The sequence below is a fragment of the Oncorhynchus masou genome, chromosome 13 (genome assembly GCF_036934945.1).
Source record: "Oncorhynchus masou masou isolate Uvic2021 chromosome 13, UVic_Omas_1.1, whole genome shotgun sequence".
Classification (NCBI taxonomy): domain Eukaryota; kingdom Metazoa; phylum Chordata; class Actinopteri; order Salmoniformes; family Salmonidae; genus Oncorhynchus; species Oncorhynchus masou.
In genome coordinates, this window is record NC_088224.1 from 68,388,060 (window position 1) to 68,415,895 (window position 27,836).

Genomic DNA, 27,836 nt, shown 5'->3' on the forward strand with positions numbered 1-27,836 from the left:
ATTGACCCAAAAAAATGTTTTTTGCCCAATGTCTGCACTATTTCCTATGCATTCTTCTTAAATGTAGTTAACAGAGTTTATATGAGAAGGTATTATGCTGTACCAGATTTGTGTTTGATCATCAAGCTTTTCATCTCCCCTCCAGAAATAGTGGATCTGGTGGCAGTAGAACAATTCTTTCCAAACTTCACTCCAAGACCTTCTCACCATGTGCATCTACCTCATATACATCCTACTGTGAACAACTCTCACTCAAGGTCAAGGGCATGGCTCACTACAACAAGGTACATACAGCCACAACAATATCTGTGCCCTAAATAAACAATCATTGAACTATAACTGTTACTACAAATGACGCCTGAAATATCTAAACATATAGTAAACCAAATGACTTAATCATTTGTGCTGTTATACAATCCAATACAGAGTAGCCAAATGGTCCACTGAGCAATCAGTCCAAATTATGTCAAGCAATATATGTAGCTAAACTCTGCATTAGCTTTGACGCCGTCCAGAGAACAAATAACTAAAGCCAACCTGCTATGTCTGGTTGCATGTCTTGTTAGATATGGAGCCCTCAGGACTGATCGAGCGTTGGTATCAAACACGGTGGACGATGACAAGCAGGATCGGGAGGAATACTGAGCTAAAGTGACATGATGTTGTTACGTTATGCTGATGCTCAGACATCACAGACAGCAAAACTATGTTAATCAGCAAAGGGGGTCATGAAGTTAAACATTTGTCCTTAGCAAACACATACTGTAACCTTCCTGTTTGCTTTGCTTCCAGCTCCTGTGTTGTTTGTAACGTTCCTGTAAATAATTATTAACCAACTATTGTAAGTTAATAAAGAACAAAAATGTGAATGTTTTGTCCCTCTGGTTCCTCGGAATAGCTGTCAGTAGATCTGTAAAGTAATTTGATCATTTTTCTCACCACCCCCTAATAACTCTTGCCAAACATGATGTTTATTCATAAGTAAACAGTTAACAGCATATACAGTTGAAGTCGGAAGTTTACATACACTTGAGACAAATACATTTAAACTCAGTTTTTCACAATTCCTGACATTTAGTCCTAGTAAAAATACCCTGTCTTAGGTCAGTTAGGATTACTACTTTATTTTAAGAATGTGAAATGTCAGAATAATAGTAGAGATGATTTATTTAAGCTTTTATTTCTTTCATCACATTCCCAGTGGGTCAGAAGTTTACATGCATTCAATTAGTATTTGCCTTTAAATTGTTTAACTTGCGTCAATTGTTTCGGGTAGCCTTCCACAAGCTTCCCACAATAGGTAAGGTGAATTTTGGCCCATTCCTCCTGACAGAGCTGGTGTAACTGAGTCAGGTTCGTAGGCCTCCTTGCTCGCACACACTTTTTCAGTTCTGCCCACAAATTTTCTATGGGATTGAGGTCCGGGCTTTGTGATGGCCACTCCAATACCTTGACTTTGTTGTCCTTAAGCCATTTTGCCACAACTTTTGAAGTATGCTAGGGGTCAGTGCTTCTTCCTTGCTAAGCAGCCTTTCAGGTTATGTCGACATAGGACTCGTTTTACTGTGGATATAGATACTTTTGTACCTGTTTCCTCCAGCATCTTCACAAGGTCCTTTGCTGCTGTTCTGGGATTGATTTGCACTTTTCAAACCAAAGTACAATCATATCTAGGAGACAGAACGCGTCTCCTTCCTGAGCGGTATGACGGCTGCGTGGTCTCATGGTGTTTATACTTGCGTACTATTGTTTGTACAGATGAACGTGGTACCTTCAGGCGCTTGGAAATTGCTCCCAAGGATGAACCAGACTTATGGAGGTCTACAATTTTTTTTTCTGAGGTCTTGGCTGATTTCTTTTGATTTTCCGACGATGTCAAGCAAGTTGGAAGGTAGGCCTTGAACTACATCCACAGGTACACCTCCAATTGACTCGAATTATGTCAATTAGCCTATCAGAAGCTTCTAAAGCCATGACATAATTTTCTGGAATTTTCCAAGCTGTTTAAAGGCACAGTCAACTTAGTGTATGTAAACTTCTGACCCACTGGAATTGTGATACAGTGAATTATAAGTGAAATAATCGGTCTGTAAACAATTGTTGGATAAATGATTGTGCACAAAGTAGATGTCCTAACCGACTTGCCATAACTATAGTTTGTTAACAAGAAATTTGTTGAGTGGTTGAAAAATGAGTTTTAGACTCCAACCTAAGTGTATGTAAACTTCCAACTTCAACTGTAGCTATTCTGGGTACCAGTCTGTTTAGCTATCATTCCACTCTTTGCAACTAACATACAGCATTTAACACTGAATACAAGGAGTCGAATGTTAGCTAAACAGATTGGTATCTAGGCTAGCATATTGCATTATACGTCAGACGATTGTGAAATAGCAGACTCGCGCATAATGCAATGTCAGTGTGGGCCTAGAATACAACTTCAGGGGAAAGGAGTGGAGCCTCTCACGCTAAACCTGGGTCTTTATTTAGCTTTTGAGTGAGTTTGAGCGTGAGCATGTTCGTTAGACCACCACTGTGCTGTGCCATTTTCTCATTTGACTTCAAGAGTGGCGAGAACAAGAATGGTCACCATAAGGCTTGACAAGTAGTTCCTGCCAAGGTTGGAGTTGGAGTTAGTTATGAATGTTAACTTAATATGAATAGTTTCCCATGGCTTCTTATTGAGATTATAACAAATACGTGGAGTCTTACCAATCAAGTCAAATGAAACAATTAATGATGATCAGCAAAATGTTAGTGGATCCACAGTTCACCTCTGCTCCTACAATCATAGTCTATACAACCCAGTTTCTTTTAAATAACAAAGTAAGTCTAAAACCCATTTGTTTCTCAATAATGCTGACCATAGTGGTTTACTTCTGAACAAGTTTCATTTCCTCTTGTAAAATAACTAGCTACAGATTTAACTCAACCATTACACGAATGGGAACTAAGCAGCATTGCACAGAGCACAGTCTGTTATAAAACCAGAACATATTTTTGGCAAGAGTTAATTAGTGCAGTATTACCTATGTAGGCCTTTGAACATCTCGTAAGAGCCTTCCGGGTTTTTATTTATCGATCTTTGAAGGAGGACACTAAAAACAGGTTTTAGTTGGAAGAATACTTTTTCAACAGCTCCCTGACAGCATATTAAGCCTTTATTTGACTTTGGAATTGGACAATGAACAACATTTGGCACAGTAAGTAACTTATACAAGGATTCATGTCAATGAGACTAAGTTTTCAGACGGGAACAACCCCACGGTAAGGCAACGGATGTATTGCATGGTTTCAATCGGTTTCATCTTAAATATTCAAAATACTGACATTTCTTCAAAAAATACACTGTTTATTCTTTAGTTACTAAAAACTAATACAAAGAGTTAAGATGAAGTAAATGAGGCACAGTGGCGGCAAACGTACAGTCACAGTACTTACGTAGGTTAGTGGGCGGAACCTTTCTTCATCCACAACGACTGCAAACATGGCGCTAAAACATTTTGATGCCGAGTTTGAGTTTGAGTTTATTTTTATTTTTACAGGGACAGTGCACATTAATCAACGTTTCAGTAAAAGTGCCGGTTTTAGCCAGCCGGCTAATTTTCATCCGCAGTCCCTGGGCAGGTTATTAAAAACAATTACAATATAAACAATAGCAACATAGAACAAGCAAGACACAGGACAAGCAAGACATAGCATACAGACAGAGCAACATAGGACAAGCAAGACGTAGCATACAGACAGAGCAACATAGGACAAGCAAGACGTAGCATACAGACAGAGCAACATAGAACAAAAAGCAGCAAGACAAAATTCATAAAAGCAACAAAGTGTTTCCACACCTCACAAGCAACAGACAACATGGAAAGCGGCAACACACAGCTAGGGACCATGTTCACAAATCTGTTTGACCTTTAGCCATGTCTTCAAGCATTTTGTGAAAGTGTGATATGTGGTGCAGTTATGTGTGTCTGATGGCAGTGTATTCCAGACATGGGAAGCTCTCACAGAGAATGCAGATTTACTAAAGGTGCTTTTCCTTAGGGGAACTATACAGTCACCTCTCATGGCAGACCTTGTGGATCTGCTGCCATATGTCTGGGTTTTCTGTTTAACAAAAATATTGAGTGGAGGGGGAGCAAGGCCATTAAGGATCTTGAATACAAGACATGCGTCGGTGTATTGCACAAGATTTTCCCAACTCAAGAGCTCATGCTTTCTAAGGATGTGACAATGATGATGGCTATTGGGATTCCTATCAAGCACTTTGAGAGCCTGTTTGTAGACAGACTGAATAGGTTTTAATGTTGTACAGCAAGCTTGGGCCCAACTAGTCAAGCAGTATGTTAAGTGGGGGAGTATCATAGAGTTGAAGTACAGTTTTGCTACCTCTGTAGTCAAACAATTTCGTATAAATCGGAAATTAGCTAGAAAAGGTAGTGTTTCGTGTTAAACTCTTTTTTTTTCTCTATACATATGTAAATGAAGAATGTTGATCTACATTAAACATAGACTATGTGCATACATGTGTGTAGATTTTTGGCAAGATAGAGGTCAACAACATATTGTGTGTGCTATGCTACTCAACAAGTGCAATATAATTATGTAACTGTATATAATTTTTGCTATAATTTCACAAGATATTTGGTAATTTTGCACAATAGCGTAGACGGGAGGTTTGACCAAAATTTAGACTATAGGGATCATTCGTCCCTCAGGGCATGGCACAGGAAACAGCCTCGGAGACGACAGGCAAAGTCAGTTTTGGCGAGGGTAGCACATGCAGACCTACTACAATATCCATTGAGTTCCAAATGAGTAAACTACAACAATTTTTAACTATATGATAAAGAAAATGAACTTCTTCACTTTGTTTCATTCAGTACAGTGGTTATTAAAGTTATGAATGCATTTTGTGATGTTGCAGACCCAAAGTGAGGCTCAGAATGAGGACAATCCAGGCGTCAGCCCCTCTGAGGTTGAGAATTGTGATGAACGGCATCCTCACCAACCTCGAACGGTATTGGTTTCAACTGCTAAACTACTGAACTGTCCAACTACTTATCACTGAATTTCAAATGTTACAATAACACATGAATTGAATGTGTAGATCAATTAGCTTATATTTTCTGTAACATCAAATAGCTGGCTATGACTATTTTTCTAGATCTCACAACAATGTGAAGAAAACCCATTTGCTTTCAATATAGAAGTGTATTATGAAAATCCTCGGAGGAGGTGTACTCCATTTAACATCCCAGCCATGTGAGTCTGTCTGTATATTTGTTTTATGACTGGAATTAACCAAAAATGTATAAATGAACTAATGTTTTATACCAAGGTCTACTTTTTTTATTTTTAGAATTCAGAACAACCATATGGAGTCAACCATGCTTGAAAACAGCAGTGAGTAAACCTAGTGGAATTAAAATAGCCTACTAGAAAGTATCTGTCTACTAGTATGTCTCAAAAAATAGTTAGATTTCAAAATCTTATCAATTGCCCGTGTGAACATTGTATGATATCATATTACATACTGTTATCACTTTACCTTTAATTTCTTCTAATCAACTCACAACAGCAGTGGTCCCATTTCAGACTGGGGTGGCTGCTGTGAATATACCTCCTCATCTAGGCTTCATCGCAATAGAACCATCTCCAGACTGTGTCCAGGCAGCTCTACCTCATAACGAAGGCTCTCCCTCACAGCATTCACCTCAACACCAGCTACTTTGATGATGGTAGGGTTTCACTATAGTTGAAGGTATGGTTGCACAAAAGCACAACCATACCTTCAATCAAGCAAGGTGTCTAGTTATAGCTTAAACAACATGGAGGCACAAAGAGCAGCAACATTAATGAAAACAAGAATCACCAAATGTGTATTCACAGCTTCCACAAAATGAAATGATACCACTCAGAAAGCACACCATCATGTTACGACTGACCTATCATAGATCATAGATCTAAAATGGAGATAAAACTGTGGTGGTGTTTAATATATGCATGGAGTCACTCTCAGTTAGACATAAGCAGCTGTCATGTCATGAGGGCTTCTACCCCGTTCTGTCCTGTTGCTTCAGCAGTCAAAACACATCAGGGATAAAGAGCTCCATTATCCCTGGAAGAAGAGATGAAGTGAAGGAAAAGGCTGCTTTTTACAGCATTTTCTGCTAATAATATGTATAAAACCGTCACACACTGATCTGTTTCATCTGTCTTTGTGATTGTCTCCACCCCCTCCAGGTGTTGCCCATCAGGTGTTGCCAATCTTCCCCATCATCCCCTGTGTATTTATACCTGTGTTCTGTCTGTCTGTCTGCCAGTTCGTCTTGTTTGTCAAGCCTGCCAGCGTTTTTGTCTCATCTACTGCCTCTCCCCAGTCTCTCTTTTTCTCGCCCTCCTGATTTTGACCCTTGCCTGTCCCATCTCCGAGCCCACCTGCCTGACCACTCTGCCTGCCCCTGACCCTGAGCCTGCCTGCCGTCCTGTACCTTTGCCCCACTACTCTGGTTATCAACCCCTGCCTGCCTTGACCTGTCGTTTGCCTGCCCTGTGGCCGTAATAAACATTGTTACTTCGACCGTCTGTATCTGGGTCTTACCTTGGTTCCTGATAAAAACACCAAGAGTGCTTTGGTGGTGGGTCATTCCTACGTTGCGGTGCCTTTTGGACCACATACATTTTGTGAAAAAAGGTATATATTTTTCATTTGTTTTGAATTCGATCAGAAAAAAGACATGTTTGACTTTCCGAAAAAGCTCAGGCACTTAAATCCTAATAAATATGGGCATGTTGTTCACACATGGACCATGGAATATTTCCACCTGTTAGGGACAAACACATAACTGTCTGAAAGTGCTATCAATGCATGTATATACATAGATTTAGATGTTCTAAGACATCAAATGTGCCTTACTCTATTACTTTAATTTGCTTCCTTCAAATAATTATATATTTGAAAAAAATGTATTTAACTAGGCAAGTTATTTAACTAGCAACTAAATCAATGATTATTGAGAGAAACGTGTGTTATTTTCAGAACCAAAGCTTCATTTGCGCCACATTCTTCCTAATAAGAGTGAATAACAACAGAATTTGGTCAACATTTTTGCATTTGTAATTGATCCCATCTATCTCTACAAGTTACCACAAAGATATACATAACAGTTGATGGAATTGTTCAATTATGATTTTTAAACACTGACCTAACAGGGTGGAATGAAGCATAACAGGGTGGAAAGCAATAACAGGGTGGAACTAACACCAGTAATGAGCAAAATATTTAAACAATTAAAGATATTTTATGAACTTTGAAATCTGTGAAATTTAAAATAAAAAATAAACATTTAATTTAATTTTCAATTTACTTCCTTGTCTTTTTAAAACATTGTCAACCTAAGTTTGTTAAACAACTGAAAAAGAGATTATTAAAACACAAGTATTGCATTAGAAAAACAAAGCAAGATGTAAAACAATTAGATTGTTTTGAAAATCATTGTTAGTTCAAGTTTAATAACACTAGTCAGGTATTTTATGATAAACAGCCCTACTCATTTTGCTCTTAATAATTCTGGGTCCACGGTTCACGCTTAATAAAATGGTTATTCAAAAAGTTTTAAATATGTTATACATATCAGGATACATGAACCTTTAATAAGTGCAGTCATGTGGGTTTGGCCAGAATGATTAGTTTATTCCATTACGGTGCATGCACTTGACCTGGATGTTATCCTTCTCCACATCTGTTATGATTCCTGGTTTTGGCTCATTGTCATAGGACACCTCACACAAATGACCAATATGTTGAGAGTGAATGGCCTCTGGAAGCCACAGCGTTTCAATGGTGCACACAGATCTTGGCGCCTCGGCAGCTTCTAGAGTTGATCTTGGAGCCTTGGGAGCTTCTAGAGTTGATATTGGAGCCTCATCAGCTTCTAGAGTTGATATTGGAGCCTCAGCAGCTTCTAGAGTTGATATTGGAGACTCAATAGCTTCTAGATTTGATATTGGAGTCTCAACAGCTGCTAAAGTTGCTTCTTTTAACTCAAAGCAGGGACAGGCCATGACCCCCTCATCTCTTTTGGCAGGAACAGGCTATGTCTCTGTACTTGATGTGACCTGGCAACACACATCACTTGATGCATCTTCATTGTGCCTTTCATTGCAGTTTTTAGATGACTAAAGCCCATGGTTGTAAAGCTAAAAGCCATGAATTGGAGATTCTCGTGGGTTTTACATTGGCACGTCCCACAGTCAGCTTCCGTTGGTGCCACAACCCAAAATGACCTAAAGGTGCAGAAGAAGGAGTAGGAGATAGAGTCTTGACTTTCTGATAGGAAATTCCTGTGTAGATTCTTCATTGTCTGTCAGCATCCTTTTTTGCATCTTCTGTTTGTTTCGCGTGACAGTTTGTTTCCTCCCTGTAGTCATGCAACTCACATCATCCCTTTTTGGATTCAGCAGTTGCCCAGATTCTCTTCTTCCACACAAAGGTACAAATATATCCATCCAATCCTGCCCTCTCCTTTGAAAAACCTAGAGTAGTCTGGGCGAGCCTTTGCATTAGGTACTTCCTCACTATGTTCCCAATAGTTACTCTTGCAATCATCTGCTTCTCCTTTTCTTTTCTGGTGTTAAGATATTTAGTTCTAATGTTTTCAACCAATGATGAGTGCAACAGAATGGTTCTTCTAATAGTTGGATGTTTCAGCATGGCATTCACTTTTCAATGAGGAGATTTGGAATTTCCCTTAATGTGTTGGAATCTCTTGTATTTTTCTTTTTTCCAAAGTGGCTTTAAGTTTCTTGATCTCTTTCGTCAGCCTTTTATTTGTATTGTTGGTCTTTCTTTGACCTTGATGTTACATGTGAGGGATAAAATAAAATAAAACGTTAACTGTAATCCGGTACATTACCAGCAAAAATATTGCAATCAGATTACAGATACTTTTGAAAAACTAGATGCTTACTTCGAGAATTACTTTTAAATTCAGAAAGGTTTGCAAAAACAATCTTGACACTGTTTTCTCATTGACATTCAAATCAGCATTGAAAAAAGGCGCACGTTTAAATTTGTTCCACCTGAGCGAGTCCGACCACAAATCAGATAACACTATGATGACACTCCAAATATGTTTAATGGATCGCGGGAGAATTGCAGGAATAGTCTTTTGTAGGCTACAGTCCAAGCAATGTCTTCCAATGGTACGACTGCTGTCGGCATCGAAAGATTATCCAACTTGAACAAATGCTTGGAGGTAAGGATGACAGCAGTGTGGTCTACGGCGATACGGATATAATTTATTATTGATATCTACATAGCGCATTGATGTGAATCACACTGCTGCTCTCTCATTTGACTATTTGCGCCTTACGGATTGTGGTTGTTGTGAATGTCTGTTCACAAATCCGAATATATATTTGAATCCAATAATGGTTGAATTCTTGAAGTTTAAACTGCCTTTCAATAATTGTTTTTGAAACCAGTTGACAGCCAGTGAAAATGCGCTCTTGCAACAGCTGAAAGGTACGGATCCCATCCTATGGAATAAAAGTTGTTGTTTTTTGCTCAAGCCAGAGCCCTAATGGACACATGTTCAAACTCGCACACTTTTGATAGACTTAAAAAAGGGGCAATTTGTAGTTGCTACATCCAATTTTGGATGTATAAATTATATATACATTACCTGTCAAAAGTTGTGGGACACTGAACACCAAGGGTTTTTCTTTATCTTTACTATTTTCTACATTGTATAATAATAGTGAAGATATTAAAACTATGAAATAACACATATGGAATCATGTAGTAACCCAAAAAGTGTTAAACAAATATATTTAATATTTGAGATTCTTCAAAGTAGCCCCCCTTTGCCTTTTTATTTATTTTACCTTTATTTAACCAGGCAAGTCAATTAAGAACAAATTCTTATTTTCAATGACAGCCTAGGAACAGTGGGTTAACTGCCTGTTCAGGGGCAGAACAACAGATTTGTACCTTGTCAGCTCGGGGATATGACCTTGCAACCTTTCAGTTACTAGTACAACTCTCTAACCACTAGGCTACCCTGCCTTGATGTCAGCATTGCACACTCTTGGCATTCTCTCAATCAGCTTCACCTGGAATGCTTTTCCAACAGTCTTGAAGGAGTTCCCACATATGCTGAGCACTTGTTAGCTACTTTTCCATCACTCTGCAGTCCAACTCATCCCAAACCATCTCAATTGGGTTGAGGTCAGTTGATTGTGGAGGCCAGGTCATCTGATGCAGCACTACCATCACTCTCCTTCTTGGTCAAATAGCCCTTTCACAGCCTGGAGGTGTGTGAGTCATTGTCCTGTTGAAAAACAAATGATAGTGCCACTAAGCCCAAACCAGATGGGATGGCATATCTTTGCAGAATGCTGTGGTAGCCATGCTGGTTAAGTGTTGAATTCTAAATAAATCACTGATAGTGTTACCATTAAAGCACCCCCACACCATAACACCTCCTCCTCCATGCTTTACGGTGGGAAATACACATGCGGAGACCATCCGTTCACTCACACTGCGTCTTACAAATACACAGCGTTTGGAACCAAAAATCTCCAATTTGGACTTCAGACCAAAGGACAAATTTCCACCGGTCTAATGTCCATTGCTCATGCTTCTTGCCCCAAGCAAGTCTTCTTATTGGTGTCCTTTAGTAGTGGTTTCCTTGCAGCAATTTGACCATGAAGACCTGATTCACACAATCTCCTCTGAACAGTTGATGTTGAGATGTGTCTGTCACTTGAACTCTGTGAAGCATTTATTTTGGTTGGTAACTCTAATGAACTTATCCTCTGCAGCAGAGGTAACTCTGGGTCTTCCATTCTTGCGGCGGTCCTCATGAGAGCCAGTTTCATCATAGCGCTTGATGGTTTCTGCAACTGCACTTGAAGAAACTTTTAAAGTTCTTGAAATGTTCCGTATTGACTGACCTTCATGTCTTAAAGTAATGATGGACAGTTGTTTTTCTTTGCTTATTTGAACTGTTCATGCCATAATATGGGCTTGGTCTTTTATCAAATAAGGCTATCTTCTGTATACCCCCCCCCCCCCTTCTTGTAACAACACAACTGATTGGCTCAAACGCATTAAGAAGGAAAGAAATTCCACAAATGAACTTTTAACAAGGATCACCTGTTAATTGAAATGCATTCCAGGTGACTACATAATGAAGCTGGTTGAGAGAATGCGAAGACTGTGCAAAGCTGTCATCAAGGCAAAAAGGTTGCTATTTGAAGAATCTCAAATATAAAATATATTGTTTAACACCTTTTTGGTTTATACATGATTCCATATGAGTTATTTCATAGTTTTGATGTCTTCACTATTAATCTACAATGTAGAAACAGTAAAAATATAGAAAAACCTTTGAATTGGTAGGTGTTCTAAAACTTTTACACAGTAGTGTAAATATATATATATAGCAAAAAAATAAACGTCTGCTCACTGTCAACTGCGTTTATTTTCAGCAAACTTAACATTTGTAAATAGTTGTATGAACATAACAAAATTCAACAACTGAGACATAAACTGAACAAGTTCCACAGACATGTGACCAACAGAAATTGAATAATGTGTCCCTGAACAAAGGGGGGTCAAAATCAAAAGTAACAGTCAGTATCTGGTGTGGCCACCAGCTGCATTAAGTTACTGCAGTGCATCTCCTCATCATGAACTGCACCAGATGTGCCAGTTCTTGCTGTGAGATGTTACCCCCCTCTTCCACCAAGGCACCTGCAAGTTCCCGGACATTTCTGGGGGGAATGTCTCTTTGCTGGCAATGGCACACTGATACAGTATATATGCCTAGTCATTGTAAAGTAATTGGAAACAAATATGTATCTAAATATACTGTACATAAAATAGAAATGTATCATGTAAATGGTGATATATATATCATCACACACACAAAGGAGGCTGCTGAGGGGAGGGTGGCTCACAATAGTGGCTGGAATAGAGTGAAAGGAATGGTATCAACCACATGTAAAACATGTTTGATGTGTTCAATGCCATTCCATTATTCCGTTTTAGCCATTAGTATGAGCCCGTCCTCCCCAATTAAGGTGCCACCAGCAACCTGTGATACACACATATGGTTGCTAATTACATTACTAATTATACATTACAATGACTAAATAAATGTGATATGTAATTGTATATATCACATTTAAGTAAATGTAAATAGGCCTAGTGTAATTAGAAACAAATGTATCTAAATATACTGTACATAAAATATTAATGCAATATGTAAATGCTAATAAATATAATATTTACATAAGTAAATCCTTTTCTATCTTTTCTGACAAAATGTCCACCCTGGTAGGTGTATGTTCCACCCAAACCAGATGCTTTAGAAATGTTTGCGAATGTATTTAAAAAAAACTGAAATATTACATTTACATTAGTATTCAGACTCAGTACTTTTTTGAAGCACCTTTGGCAGTGATTGCAGTCTCGAGTCTTCTTGGGTATGATGCTACAAGCTTGGCACACCTGTATTTGGGGAGTTTCTCCCATTTTCCTCTGCAGATCCTCTCAAGCTGTCAGGTTGGATGGTGAGCATCACTGCACAGCTATTTCCGGGTCTCTCCAGAAATGTTAAATCGGGTTCAAGTCTAGGTTCTGGCTGGGCTACTCAAGGACATTCAGACTTGTCTCAAAGTCACTACTGCGTTGTCTTTCAGAGTGACCATCAGGTCCTTGGTCACCTCCCTGACCAAGGCCCTTCTCCCCCGAATGCTCAGTTTGGCCAGGCAGCCAGCTCTTCTTCCATTCAAAAATGATGGAGGCCTCTGTGTTCTGGGGGACCTTCAATGCTGCAGACATTTTTTTAGTACCCTTCCCCAGATCTGTGCCTCGTCACAATCCTGTCTCTGAGCTCTACAGACAATTATTTTGACCACATGGCTGGGTTTTTTTTTCTCTGACATGCACTGCCAACTGTGGGACCTTATATAGACAATGTCCAATCAATTTAATTTACCACAGGTGGATTCCAATCAACTTAACAGGATGGAAATTTGGAGGCTAAGTTAGCCATAGCACTGTGAGTGATCAAGATCCAGCTAGCATAATGGGGAACACTTGAAGAGAATTTTAACTTTTATGTCAAACATATTTTGCCTAGTTAAATAAAGGTCAAATAACAAATACAAATATTTTGAAATTCCCAAAAATTATAACATGTTCATCTAACAGGGTGTTAATTATAACATGTGCATCTAACAGGGTGGAAATGTAAGAGAGACATACTGACTAACATGATGAAACATTAAAATATAGATTAAAATCGGGTGTTGAGAATTGACACTTCCTGAATGTGATAGCATTGTGTTTTTTAAAGGAGTATTACTGCAAACTAACAGGGTGGAAAGTGACATCAGGGACACACAGGAAGAAAAAAATAATAATAATAATGAGAGAATTTTTTTTATAGATGACAGATATTTTACGTAGGACTACAAAATAATGAATACATATTTGGAATATTTTATTGTTTAATTGCTTATATTTCTCGTTTAAGTTGATGAATTAGCAACTGGGGACATGTCAAAAACGCCAACATCCACTGAAAACAAAATGGTCAAAATGAATCAAATTCCCTTTGAGATCCATATCTTTGTATTTTTTATTTCAAATGACATCTAACTTTATATTTTACACTAAATAAGATGTATTATTTCCTGGGGACAGAAAAGGTACAGCATAACACCAATGACCCTGGTAGTCCCCACTCTGGTTGCAGATACATGAGTTAGCCTTCAATTTTATTTATTTTTGAGCATGAACGGTGCAGCATTTGCGCGAACGCTGTGCATTGATCGACCCATATTTTCCCTCGATCATACCGACAGTGTTTGTGTATTGGTACACCAAAAGTAACGTTACATCAACTTGCAGCGCGTTCGGAATTATCGAACAAATGCATCAAATTGTATGCGTAGACGGGTTTACAGAAATGGTAGCAGGAGATGAATGTTGAAGTTTTGTTGCACACATATCAAGATGACGCTGCGTACCATTTTTCTCAAAACAGTGTAGGTGTGTTCCATGTGTAGAATCAACAAAGTTGCGCAACGCTGCGTTTTCAGACACGCTTAATCGAACGCGAAGCAATACACATTGGTAACAAACAACAAATCCAGGCTTCAGCTGTTTGGTTGATCTTATGGACCACTTGGCATCTTTTGGAAGTAAGTGTTGACTAAAATGCACAGTTAAAAGCAGCGTACAAATACGGCTTATATAGTTTGCACGAAATATCGGCATCCATCTAACTAGCTTATTGCTCAGCTCGTCGTGCTACATAGCTAGCCAACGTTAGCTCGTTAGAAGGCAACGCAGCTCAGCTAGCGAGATTTCTAACGATTAGCTTAGAGTTAGCCATTTAGCTAGCTAAACTATATGTATCAGTTTCTTTCATGCAGCGAATCCATTCAACCAGCTAACTAATCCATCACTTAATTGTCTCCTAGCTTCCGACTTGAAGTACCTAGCTAGCTACATTATCTAGCCAACGTTAACTGCGTTGTTAGCTACTGCTAAATTTATGATGCTGGCTTTAAATCTGACCAATAACACATTTTAAGAGGATTTACAGTATCTAAAGTATACGTATTCTTACCAGTAAAACTGGCAAGTTTTGCGACATAACGCTGACTTATTTTCAGATAACCCTTTTTAAAATTATTATTCATAGGACATGCATTTAATTCTAATTAGCAGTACAAGTGCCAGCGCACATCTTCCATTCAGGTTGCAGTATAAATGAGGAATGTCCCAGGTCTCCTTACGGACAGCCGGCCACCAACGACACACTTATTATATGGAGTTTTATTGAATTCAAGCGCCTTCATACAATCCTTATGTGCTCGATGAGATCTGTCCAACTTTCTTCACCCTTCACAATGATGCAAACATTCCTGACTTCGTCTCAGGGCACACAACAGAGTTTCAGTGGTTTCTTCCCTGTGCCCTCAATGTCCCGACGCTGGCAGCATACACTGAGGACATTTTTCAGGTTAGCTAGCTAGCTGTTACGCCTTCATGCGCATGGATGCCGATTTATATCTTTCAGATGACCCTTCTGACAAGCCCCCATGTCGAGGTTGCTCATCTAACCTGGTGGAACCCTATATAAAATGTGCAGAGTGTGGACCCTCACCTTTCCTTCTCTGTCTCCAGGTGAGGGGCGCACATTGCTTCCTCGGGCATGCGCATAAAACTGTTTATACATTTTGCCTAGCTTGATAACTTCGTATCTCTACTGACACTTGAGATGTTTAATCCAAATATGTTACAGTGTTTTACCAGAGGGTTTGAGTTCAAGAAACATGAGAGTAATCACAAGTATGAAATCATGGTAAGACATTGGAAATTGTGATGTCCATTCTGATTAACATATATAATATTGACTCTTCAGTTATCCATTATTTACCAAAATTATGCTTCTGGCAAGCTATTGTGATCATGCTCAATACCATGCCTCCTCCTTCACACAGACATCAGACTTCCCTGTGCTGGAACCTAGCTGGACAGCACAGGAGGAGATGGCCCTTCTGGAAGCAGTCATGGACTGTGGCTTTGGGAACTGGTAAGTAGACACACACATTCTCTGACTCTCTCGCTCAAATGTCATACAGTTGAATTCATAAGTTTGCATACACCTTAGCCAAATACATTTAAACTCAGTTTTTCACAATTCCTGACACTTAATCCTAGTAAAAATTCCCTGTCTTAGGTCAGTTAGGATCAACAGAGAGAATGATTTTATTTCTTTCATCACATTCCCAGTGGGTCAGAAATTTACATCTACTCAATTAGTATTTGGTAGCATTGTTTGACTTGGGTCAAACGTTTTGGGTAGCCTTCCACAAGCTTCTCACAATAAGTTGGGTGAATTTTGACCCATTCCTCCTGACAGAGCTGGTGTAACTGAGTCAAGTTTGTAGGCCTCCTTGCTTGCACACACTTTTTCAGTTCTGCCCACACATTTACTATGGGATTGAGGTCAGGGCTTTGTGATGGCCACTCCAGTACCTTGACTTGGTTGTCCTTAAGCCATTTTGCCACAACTTTGGAAGTATGCTTGAGGTCATTGTCCATTTGGAAGGCTCATTTGCAACCAAGCTGCCTCCAACTTCCTGACTGATGTCTTGAGATGTTGCTTCAATATACCCACATAATTTTCCTGTCTCGTGATGCCATCTATTTTATGAAGTGCACCAGTCCCTCTTGCAGCAAAGCACCCCCACGACATGATGCTGCCACCCCGTGCTTCACGGTTGGGATGGTATTCTTTGGCTTGCAAGCCTCCCCTTTTTTCCTCCAAACATAACGATGGTCATTATGGCCAAACAGTTCTATTTTTGTTTCATCAGATCAGAGGACATTTCTCCAAAAATCACAATCTTTGTCCCCATGTGCAGTTGCAAACCGTAGTCTGGCTTTCTTATGGCGTTTTTGGAGCAGTGGCTTCTTCCTTGCTGAGCGGCCTTTCAGGTGATGTCGATATAGGACTCGTTTTACTGTGGATATAGGCACTTTTGTACCTGTTTCCTCCAGCATCTTCACAAGGTCCTTTGCTGTTGTTCTGGGATTAATTTGCACTTTACGCGCTAAAGTACGTTCATCTCTAGGAGACAGAACGCGTCTCCTTCCTGAGCAGTATGACGGCTGCGTGGTCCCGTGGTGTTTATACTTGCGTACCATTGTTTATACAGATGAATGAGGTACTTTCAAACGTTTGGAAATTGCTCCCAAGGATGAACCAGACTAGTGGTCTACATTTTTTTTTGATTTCCCCATGATGTCAAGCAAGAAGGCACTGAGTTTTAAGGTTGTCCTTGAAATACATCACCAGGTACACCTCCAATTGACTCAAATTATGTCAACTAGCCCATCAGAAGCTTCTAAAGCAATGACATAATTTTCCAAGCTGTTTAAAGGCACAGTCAACTTAGTGTATGTTAACTTCTGACCCACTGGAATTGTGATACAGTGAAATAATCTGTCTGTAAACAATTGTTGGAAAAATTACTTGTGTCATGCACAAAGTAGATGTCCTAAACGACTTGCCAAAACTAGTTTGTTAACAAGGCATTTGTGGAGTTGTTGAAAAACAAGTTTACAACAACCTAAGTGTACTTCAACTGTATTACAAACTTGCAGACTAGTTGCCGTTTGCAGTCTGATTTGTTCTGTAGCATCCCTCACTTGTACTGTCTGCCCATATCAATATAAACACGTTCAAGTTGATAACAAAAACATAACTGTCACTTTCCTGTTTGACTCTGCACAGGCAGGATGTGGCGTATCAGATGCGCACCAAAAACAAGGAGGAGTGTGAAGCCCACTACATGAAGAACTTCATCAACAATCCCCTGTTCTCCTCCACCCTGCTCAACCTCAGACAGATAGAGGAGGCTCGTACTGCAGACACAGCCATTCCCTTCAAACGTCAGTATACACACAACACACCTCCTCCTCTGGACTTCTCCCTTCATAGTAATAAGGAGAGTTTGTTTGTCACAAGTTATAGTAGAATTCTTAAGCCACACAACACATACGATTTAGGATATGCTTTTGTGTATGACCTCGACAAACCTGTACCCCTGCACATTGACTCGGTACTGGTACCCCTTGTATATAGCCTCAGTATTGTTATTTTGTGCTACTTTATATTTTTTAACTTTAGTTTATTTAGTAAATAAATACATTTTCATAACTCTTTCTTGAAATGCATTGTTGGTTAAGGCCATGTAAGTAAGCATTTCACGGTAAGGTCTACCTACACCTGTTGTATTCAGCACACATTTGATTTGATGTCCAGCTGATAAAGGCAGGGAGGAATACATGGCTTTTTTCATTTATCTGATATGCAACTACATCATTCCTCATTTATGCTTTCTTTCTTACACAGTAATAACTTGATTACTGTACTGTCATGTTTGTCACGAGGGACTTTTCAGATCACTAGGTAAAAATACTCTGTTGGTTTTCCTCCCAGCCACTGACGACCCCCCCAGGCCCACCTTTGACTCCCTGTTGTCTCGAGACATGGCTGGATACATGCCTGCCAGAGCAGACTTCATGGAGGTGAGAGGAACTAGGGTCTTAACGCGTCCATGCCTTTAGTAGTTCCAATCTCACAAGACATAGTCGGACATAGACGTTCCATTTTTCTGTTCTGCATGTTCCAAGAACATATCCCCATGTCATAATGAGTATGTTCTCATACTCTTGGCATATTATGATTGGAATCATAGGAAGTACTTAAAGATCACCAAGACAGAACCCTTGCCACCCATGTATGAATGAAGATATTAGTTCTCCTGATGGCCGCCTCACTGCAGTCTTATTGTACTCTGACTCATCTCCTTGTACCTCTGTGATTCTCTCCTGCTATTTGTCATCCTGTCTAGGAATTTGACAACTATGCTGAGTGGGATCTGAAAGACATTGATTTTGTGGATGATGACTCAGACATACTACATGGTGAGTTGAAAGTGCTATCATTGTATTTGAATTGAGAGAAAAGTCCAACCCTGCTTATGTTTATTGTACATGTACTGTGTTTTAATATCATCATTACCTTGTCTGACATATTTGTCTGGTTCTTTCTAGCGCTGAAGATTGCCGTTGTTGACATATACCATTCAAGGTTAAAGGAGAGAGGAAGAAGAAAGAAGTAAGTTGAAATATTTTGCATTTAACTATAAAGATGTAATGGACTTATTCAGCTCAAAATTCTTAGAAGCTTTGCCCTTCATCATATGCCTGTAATACTCTGAAAATGTTGCCACAATAACATTTTAATTGCTTTCCAAAATCAGAAATGTGATACCTACACAAGTAACATAACACTCTATACTAGCCTGTTAAAGAGATAATCACTGAATCACTGGTTCAGAATCACTGGTTGCTATTAATGCTGAAAGGCTTAAACATTACACAACTCAAGTTTGAGTATTGTTTGACCTGGCCACCTTTTTAAATGAATTTGAGATGTTCATGGATTGTCACATTCCGTCCACTGCCCCGTTCAGTGTGTGTCAGTACTGGTCTTGGCCACAGTGGTCAGTCCATTCATGTGGTAATACATCCATCATTAAATCGGACTTAACGAATTGCTGCTCCCCTAAATCTGTGGAATGGCATGTGGGGCAGGGTATGGTATATTAGCTGGCCAGAGCTCCCAGGACCATGCATGCATGTGTGTCCCAAATGGCATCCTATTCCCTACATATTGCACTACTTTGGTGGGCCCTGGTCAAAAGTAGTGCACTATGTAGGGAATAGTGTGCCATTTGGGATGCAAACACTGCTAGCCTACCCCCAGCTGGTGACATTTTTATTTATTTTTTACCTTTATTTAACTAGGCAAGTCAGTTAATAACAAATTCTTATTTACAATGACAGCCTACCCCAGCTAAATCCTAACCTGGATGACGCTGTGCCAATTGTGCGCCGCCCTATGGGACTCAATCACGGCTGGTTGAATTGAACCAGGGTCTGTAATGACGCCTCCAGCACTGAGATGCAGTGCCTTACACAGAACCCAAACCGTCTGCGTGCGTGCGCTATTGTGCATACATTTATTTTGTCCCCCTACACCACACGCGATCCCGACATGCAGGTTAAAATATCAAAGCAAACTCTAAACCAATGACATTAATTTGGGGACAGGTCAAAAAATAAACATGTATGGCAATTTAGCTAGTTAGCTTGCACTTGCTAGCTAATGTGTCCTATTTAGCTAGCTTGCTGTTGCTAGCAAATTATTATTTCTTTATACAAATTTTGGTATCCAATTATTAGTAGTTACTATCTTGACTCATTGCTACAACTCCCATATGGGCTCGGGAGAGACGAAGGTCGAAAGCCATGCGTCCTCCGAAACACAACCCAACCAAGCTGCACTGCTTCTTAACACAGCGTGCATCCAACCCGGAAGTCAGAGGAAAAACTGTGCACCTGGCGACCTGGTTAGCGTGCACTGCGCCCGGCCCGCTACTGGAGTCGCTAGTGCGCGATGAGACAAGGATATCCCTACCGGCCAAACCCTCCTTAACCCGGACGACGCTAGGCCAATTGTGTGTCATCCCACAGACCTCTTGGTCGCAGCCGGCTGCGACAGAGCCTGGGCGTGGACCCAGAGTCTCTGGTGGTACAGCTAGCACCCATGATGCCCTGTTGCTAGCTCATTTGTCCTGGGATATAAACATTCAGTTGTTATTTTACCTGAAATGCACAAGGTCCTCTACTCCGACAATTAATCCACACATAAAACAGCCAATCGAATCGTTTCCAGTCATCTTTCCTCCTTCCAGGCTTTTTCATCTTTGAACTTATATGGTGATTGGCATCTACACATTCACAGTATTACCACGACAACCAGCAAAACATTTGGTCTTTCAATCACCCACGTGGGTATAACCAATGAGGAGATGGCACGTGTGTACCTGCTTCTATAAACCAATAAGAAGATGGGAGAGGCAGGACTTGCAGCACGATCTGCGTCAGAAATATTTTAGCCCTTGGCGTTGCAGATGCTCGTTGGCGTGCGCGAGCAGTGTGGATGCAGTAATTGAATAACATGGATCTCCACATTTATTTTGCGTCGCACGCGACGTGTCCGGTCTGGTCAGCATGTTAGTCCGCTGCGCCACTTGGGAGTGGTCTAATGGCAAAGGCCCAAGGCAGTGACCTGCAGGCCACAGAGTTCAGACGCAGTAGGCCTCGCTGTCCGGCCCTGTTTAACATCACAGGAAGGCTACTTGTTGCAAAGCTGTTCTATATCACAATCACAACTTCAAGCTATGTGGTTCAGGTTCAACAGCTATATGGTACCATCACTCATTCAATTAATGTCAGTCTAAACCCACTGCTGTTTTCACTCACTCTACCAGCCTGAGAGTTTGCTGGTATTTACCAATGGACGGTGTCCTTATTAATGTTGTGTGTCTTCCAGGATAATCCGGGACCATGGACTGATCAACCTGAGGAAGTTCCAGAGTAAGTGCTCTCCTAACAGATTAGATCTGGGTTGCAGAACCACCAGCAGACCAGGCATTAATATAACACCCAGACTGAATATGCATTATGTATCCATGGTTGCAATAATGATCAACAGTAACCTGTGATCCCGGAGGCACTGCCAATGCTCTTATTTACGATGGACGCTGAGACCAGTGCGACGAGTGCCAGAGTTCCACAGCATAATTATTGCTTCACTATGAATAGATGCCTATGAAATGAACACTGCAGGTCTAATGACCAACTGTATTGGAGCTTTGAGCTCTTATTGATCCCCTCTCCATGGGCAGCGTTTCATCTAGCTTGGTAATATAATCGATGTTCATGTCCCACTTTTTATTCATGGAAGATGGGAAGGCAAGAGACTCCCTGAATAGATGTGTCCAATCAGTCCTCTTTTTCCTTTACTGCCCAGTGCAGTGCTATATCCAGGTCATGCCCTGGGAAATTGGCTGTAGTTTTATGGGTGGAGGAGGACACCCTTACGTTTTATTTATTATTTACCAGCCTCCAGTCACTGCCGCCCACCTCCTCCCCCCTCTCCTCTTATCTCTAGTCTTTCAAGACAAAAGAGAACCCAGAGTTGCCGTGGAGCTGCAGCCTGGTTGTCATGGAGACTGTCAAAGTGTGTGTGTCACGGTAATAGAAGCCGTTTCCAAGCCTGGGTGGCTCAGTGTCGTGCCTGGTCTGATCAAGCTGTTGCTCCAGGCAGTTTGACCAACAGTCTCACTCCCCTTATAGACATCAGTACCTCAGGACCACCAGTCCATTCCTGTTATGGAGTGTTTCAAATCTTTGACTTCGCTCAGCAGGACATTGACTCTACCTGTGTGTGTTTTGCTGCTATCTACACGTTCCTATCACTGTACAGCCTCCAAATCAATGAGGAACTCCGCTGCCAGCTTGAAGACAGACACAGATGTGCGGGCCACCAGCCTTGAGCTGCTGTCATACTACTACCCCACATTCACTGTGAACGGAATATAGAACTATCCAAGAAATTGCCATGTCTGCAAAGCCACCAGAGTCCACTCAATATATACCATAGGTATACAGGTAGATTCTTACGGCACAAAGTATGAAGTGGCTTTGACTAAATAGGTAATATGCTGCTTTTTGGGACACAAACACTAGCAATGATTTGAAAGGAGAGCAGCAGCGGCCCTTGAAGGGGGGTGAGGTGAGTAGGGTGGTATGGGGTGACCTGCCCATCGGGGGAGCTTTTACATCGGCCATGGCAGGGTATCTCATTGATGCAAGGTGGTCACTCCATGTGCGATGTCTGGACATTTCCTCTGGTGTTCCGCAAAAGCCTCTAATCTAACAATATTGAATGTGATACAGATCTCCAAAACAAATCACTGCTGTCATATTCTCTACAACATGGCTGCCAGCCCCTCTTCCTGGAGATCTACCAAGTTTACAGTCCAACTCTAATTTACCAACTCATTCTAGTTATTAACTGCTCACCAAGACCTTAACTGGCTGAGTCCGGTATGTAGGGTTGGACTGAACCTACAGGATGGTAGATCTCCAGGAAGAGGGTTAGACTGAACCTACAGGACGGTAGATCTCCAGGAAGAGGGTTAGACTGAATCAACAGGATGGTAGATCTCGAGGAGGAGGGTTAGACTGAACCTACAGGGCGGTAGATCTCCAGGAAGAGGGTTGGACTGAACCTACAGGACGGTAGATCTCCAGGAGGAGGGTTAGACTGAACCTACAGGATGGTAGATCTCCAGGAGGAGGGTTAGACTGAACCTACAGGACGGTAGATCTCCAGGAAGAGGGTTAGACTGAACCTACAGGACGGTAGATCTCCAGGAAGAGGGTTAGACTGAACCTACAGACATTTTACATTTACATTACATTTAAATCATTTGGCAGACGCTCTTATCCAGAGCGACTTACAAATTGGTGAATTCACCTTATGACATCCAGTGGAACAGCCATTTTACAATAGTGCATCTAAATCATTTAAGGGGGGGGGGGTGAGAAGGATTACTTTATCCTATCCTAGGTATTCCTTAAAGAGGTGGGGTTTCAGGAGTCTCCGGAAGGTGGTGATTGACTCCGCTGTCCTGGCGTCGTGAGGGAGTTTGTTCCACCATTGGGGGGCCAGAGCAGCGAACAGTTTTGACTGGGCTGGGCGGGAACTGTACTTCCTCAGTGGTAGGGAGGCGAGCAGGCCAGAGGTGGATGCACGCAGTGCCCTTGTTTGGGTGTAGGGCCTGATCAGAGCCTGGAGGTACTGCGGTGCCGTTCCCCTCACAGCTCCGTAGGCAAGCACCATGGTCTTGTAGCGGATGCGAGCTTCAACTGGAAGCCAGTGGAGAGAGCGGAGGAGCGGGGTGACGTGAGAGAACTTGGGAAGGTTGAACACCAGACGGGCTGCGGCGTTCTGGATGAGTTGTAGGGGTTTAATGGCACAGGCAGGACGGTAGATCTCCAGGAAGAGGGTTAGACTGAACCTACAGGACGGTAGATCTCCAGGAGGAGGGTTGGACTGAACCTACAGGACTGTAGATCTCCAGGAAGAGGGTTAGACTGAACCTACAGGATGGTAGATCTCCAGGAAGAGGGTTAGACTGAACCTACAGGACTGTAGATCTCCAGGAAGAGGGTTAGACTGAACCTACAGGACTGTAGATCTCCAGGAAGAGGGTTAGACTGAACCTACAGGATGGTAGATCTCCAGGAGGAGGGTTAGACGGAACCTACAGGACGGTAGATCTCCAGGAAGAGGGTTGGGCAGCGCTGCTCTACAATAACAGCTACATATCACATGACCATTGTGTTTTTGTCTTCCAGTTCTGGAGCGTCGCTACCCTAAGGAGGTACAGGATCTCTATGATGCTATGAGACGTTTTGCCAGGGTAGTGGGCCCCATCGAACACGACAAGTTCATAGAGAGTCATGCATGTGAGTTTAACATTATGATATTGTACATGCACACACAGTAGACATTTTGATGTTAACACCAATATAATTGTTTCTTCCAACCCCTCCCCCTCTGGTCTACACAGAGAGCAGTCACACATCCAGTGTTCCCCTGTGTTTAATATTGTGGCTAACACTAAGGTCATCAGCGTGGTAATGAGCCAGTCAGATTATCTCCTGTCCCTACGCAGCAGCAGACCCCAACGGGGTGACTGGATGTGTGAACTCCCTTTGAGTGAGAGGCGTGTGTCTGTGCATTTCTGTTTGTGTCTGGGGATGAGACATCATCTTGTTCTGATTAAAGGGCTGGGGCTTCAGAATGCATGGCACTACTCCATTGTTGTGTCAGAGAGAGCAGCCGTAGAGCCTGCCTGAGCTACAACTCTGGTCTGATCAGCTCTTATGTTGAAAAGCACAGATCTGAAGAGTAAAGAGTTTCTCACTCTGTCTGCCTTTCTGTTCGTCCACCTGTCTGTCTGTCCGCCTGTCTGCAGTAGAGACCGGTGAGGTGAGTGTGGACAGGCCTCATTGACCTCGTCCTCCTTGTCTTTCAGTGGAGTTTGAGCTGAGGAGAGAGATCGGCAGGCTACAGGAGTACAGGAGAGCAGGCATCCAGTCTTTCTGCAGTGAGTCCAGTCTACCCATCTAACCCCATCACCAGGGCCCACACAGCTCTAAAAAGTAGTACAATTTGTAGGAAAATGGTGCATTTTGGGACATAGCCAGAGCCTCATTAGTAACTCCATGTCAGCCAGGACCCAGGGCTGACTGACTGCCCCGGTAACCCCCTCCCTCCTCTGTGTCCCCCTGCAGGTGCCAAGGTGTATGAGCGTGTGAAGCAGGTGAGGGAGGATGAGCGGAGGAAGAGGACCATGCTCGTTGATGTGCTGCAGTACATTCAGGACGGACGGGCCTGCCAGCAGTGGCTCAGCAAACAGGCTGCCATGTAATCCTTCCTCCTTACTCTTGTGCTGTGTTTCACTATCCATTCCTCTGGATCCTGTGGTTGTACATTCATGTTCAAGTCAATCACTAGCCCACCTGATTCCACTAATCAAGGGCTTGATAAGTTGACTAGTTGAATTAGGGGTGCTAGCACCGGACTATAACTGAGATCCTACTCTGTAGTTTATTACTGTGTGCTTGGCTCTAACGTCAACAAGTAGTGCTTGATTGTTTTTGTTTTTTTAACAACAAGAATAGCTCTACTTATCTTAAGCCCAGCTCTTGGGTATTCTCCAAGTTCTGATAATTATTCTTCATGAAGAAAAAGAACAAAACTGCTAGTGTGTGTGATGATTCATTCTCTCTCTGGACGAGGATCTCAAGAGAGTGAGAATTGTGAGTGTGCTGTAGTGACGCTATTATCTCACTTCACAGTGACGCTGGTATCACTCCTGTTGTCACCACCATCACCACATCAGGTAAGGACTTTTCATCTCCCACTCCCTCCCTTCTCTTGACTTTTCTTGTCATGGCAACAGGTGGAGTCACGTTAATGCATTCTCAGAGATGCTCATTCAGAAATACGCTCGACAAACAGGACGGATATGTGTATCTGTCTCTAGCTTTATCTTTCCGTTGTCATTCTGTAACCTCCAGTGCACAAGTAGGACACATCTATGTACACTCAGTCATTTCCATCCATTTACACTAATTTGCCTATTGTAAATATTTGTCTTTATTTTCCAACAAAACGGATTACCTGGATTCCTCAACCTGTCAGGTTGTCATTTAAAACAACAGAACAGTCAGGTTTTATGTTGGTTTAAATGTGTGTGATTAATTGTTCCACAGCAACAGGCAGGAGATGCGCCCCTCCTCTCAACCTGACTGGCCTGCCAGGGACAGAGAAGCTCAACGACAGGGAGAAAGAGGTACAAATAGAATTGCATATAAAATCCATTCTATTACATATGAATTCTAGGATCTCTGGATGTAAGGCTCTCAGCCACACCAGGAAAGTACATGAATTCCCTACATAGTGCACTACTTTGAGTAGTACACTCTAACCTGAGTTTTGACTAACCTGATTCACCTTATTGACCAGCTAGATTGGGGTTGGTGCAAAAATCAACATTACATTAGCTCTCCAGGAACAAGTTTGGGGAATACAGTGGAATTTGGGACGCAGTCATAAACAGTGGGTTGGGGTCAAAGTGGGTCATGGTGACTGGTATTGCGTTGATGTAACATGGCGTCTCTGTCCTGTGGCTGTCTGCAGTTGTGCCAGGTGGTGCGTCTGGTGCCAGGTGCCTACCTGGAGTACAAGCAGGCTCTGCTGAACGAGTGCAGGCGGCAGGGTGGTCTACGGCTGGCACAGGCCCGCGCACTCATCAAGATCGACGTCAACAAGACACGCAAGATCTACGACTTCCTGATCAAGGAGGGCTACATCAACAAAGCCTAGGCCAGCCTGAGAGACGGGGTGTGTCCTAAATGGGAGCATTTTCCCTATATAGTGCACTACTTTTGATCAGAGCCGGGTATAATTTGGGACCCATTCAGAGTCAGGACTGTTCCAGCAGGGATCTTGGCTGGACTGGACACTAACTGATACATTTTATACTCATGATGTTTTGGTGAAATGATGTTGTCACGTGCTGTGAGAACTAAGTTTCAATGGCCCTCCTTTGTTTGAATGTTTGTTTTTCTATCGTATCTCTAAATTTGTCATCAACTTCAGGTCCTACATTTTGCATCAGTCTGGCCTTGTATATGTTCTAACTTCTAACCAAACTGACATACCTTCCTATTTGTACAGTACTTTATTGTCAGTGACACAGCAGCAGATAAGAAAATAAGTGTATTTATTTCTCCTGTAATAAAATGTTTTATGTAAAAAGTATTACAGTATATGGTGTAGTATTTTACTTATTGTGTAATAGCAGTTACCTGTTTTATTAATGCTATTACATGATAACCAACTTTCCATCATAGCATCAGTGCTGAGTTGCTTTATGTAAGCAGGTCCTGTTAGTGACACCTCTCCCAGACTCCCAGTTTGACAATGGGCTCCATCTCTGATTTGATTCATTCTCTGCCAGTGGAGTGGGTCTGGGGGTCGTATACATAAAGTGTTTAAGACCCCCTCCCCCATCCATATAACCTTATTCTTTAAGATGTAAAACTAATCCTCGAATCGGCGCTCTCACTTCAATGTTAAATGAATATACTTTTGGTGTGACGAGGGAGAACTACCACCTAGATCCAGCCAGCCAGCCCAGCGGCCTCTCCCTCCTCTCTCTACTCTGATGGCATTATCAGCGCTTACAATCTGATTACTGCCCCAGATCCCTCCTTTGATGATAAGGAGGAGGCTGCTTACTGAAATGGAGGCCTTGGGCCTGGAGATGTGCTCCGCTTACAGGGAGGAAGAAATCAGTCTGTTTTGCAGCCTAATGTTCTTTCTCTTGTGAGGTTGTAGGTGTATGTGAGAGCTTAAAAAAAGGTGTCAGCATTTATTTAACCTTCTTTCCGCTGCAGGGCATGTTGGTGTGAGCGCTGCCTCCCAGGTACAATGACTGGGCTCTCGATCAATGTGACTGCGGGGCCACGTGAGCCCTTATCTGCCTTCCAAGTGGGCCAGGTTAACAATAGTGCACTATATGGGGAACAGGGTGTCATTTGGGACATACACACTGCCACCCGCCTACCTCCTGGTGAAAAGATTGAGTGTGAAACAGGAAAGAGAGACTGTGTCTGAAATTGTACATTATTCTCTATAAAGTGCTCTACTTTTGACCAGAGCCCATAAGCCAGGCCTGATCAAAAGTAGTGCACTATAAAGTGAATAGGGTGCCGTTTGGGGCGTGGGAGGAAATCA

The 27,836-nt window shown here is 41.8% G+C and overlaps 1 protein-coding gene and 1 long non-coding RNA gene across 7 annotated transcripts; both read left to right on the forward strand.

The window, feature by feature from the left end:
- The first annotated feature begins 2,909 nt into the window (after positions 1 to 2,909).
- LOC135552923 (uncharacterized) lies at positions 2,910 to 6,586 on the forward strand. 5 transcript variants are annotated; one of them, XR_010457530.1, is made up of 6 exons: positions 2,910 to 3,203; positions 4,931 to 5,023; positions 5,171 to 5,268; positions 5,366 to 5,409; positions 5,585 to 5,744; positions 6,250 to 6,586. It is a non-coding gene; the product is annotated as an uncharacterized LOC135552923 (long non-coding RNA). The 5 variants fall into 5 exon arrangements; XR_010457529.1 differs by having other exon boundaries at positions 5,602 to 5,744; XR_010457528.1 differs by lacking the exon at positions 5,171 to 5,268 and having other exon boundaries at positions 2,911 to 3,203.
- A 7,228-nt stretch (positions 6,587 to 13,814) lies between these two features.
- Positions 13,815 to 26,858, forward strand: LOC135552925 (transcriptional adapter 2-alpha-like). Of its 2 annotated transcripts, XM_064984866.1 has the most exons (15): positions 13,815 to 14,226; positions 15,111 to 15,217; positions 15,336 to 15,395; positions 15,535 to 15,626; positions 17,334 to 17,491; positions 18,042 to 18,130; positions 18,457 to 18,529; positions 18,659 to 18,722; positions 21,006 to 21,049; positions 23,882 to 23,992; positions 24,565 to 24,636; positions 24,824 to 24,956; positions 25,391 to 25,434; positions 25,808 to 25,887; positions 26,235 to 26,858. In XM_064984866.1, exons 1-15 carry the CDS (start codon positions 14,202 to 14,204, stop codon positions 26,418 to 26,420), a joined length of 1,338 nt encoding a protein of 445 aa, XP_064840938.1. In that variant the 5' UTR covers positions 13,815 to 14,201; the 3' UTR covers positions 26,421 to 26,858. The 2 variants fall into 2 exon arrangements, with proteins under 2 accessions (XP_064840938.1, XP_064840939.1); XM_064984867.1 differs by lacking the exon at positions 15,111 to 15,217 and having other exon boundaries at positions 13,817 to 14,226.
- The last annotated feature ends 978 nt before the right edge of the window (positions 26,859 to 27,836 follow it).

Bases quoted from the DNA above. Each gene is read 5' to 3' on its own strand.
- LOC135552925 (XM_064984866.1), top strand. From the start codon at position 14,202: ATGGACCACTTGGCATCTTTTGGAA. The intron at 18,530-18,658 runs GTGAGTTGAAAG...GGTTCTTTCTAG, and splicing joins TGACTCAGACATACTACATG to CGCTGAAGATTGCCGTTGTT. The intron at 18,723-21,005 runs GTAAGTTGAAAT...TGTGTCTTCCAG, and splicing joins GAGAGAGGAAGAAGAAAGAA to GATAATCCGGGACCATGGAC.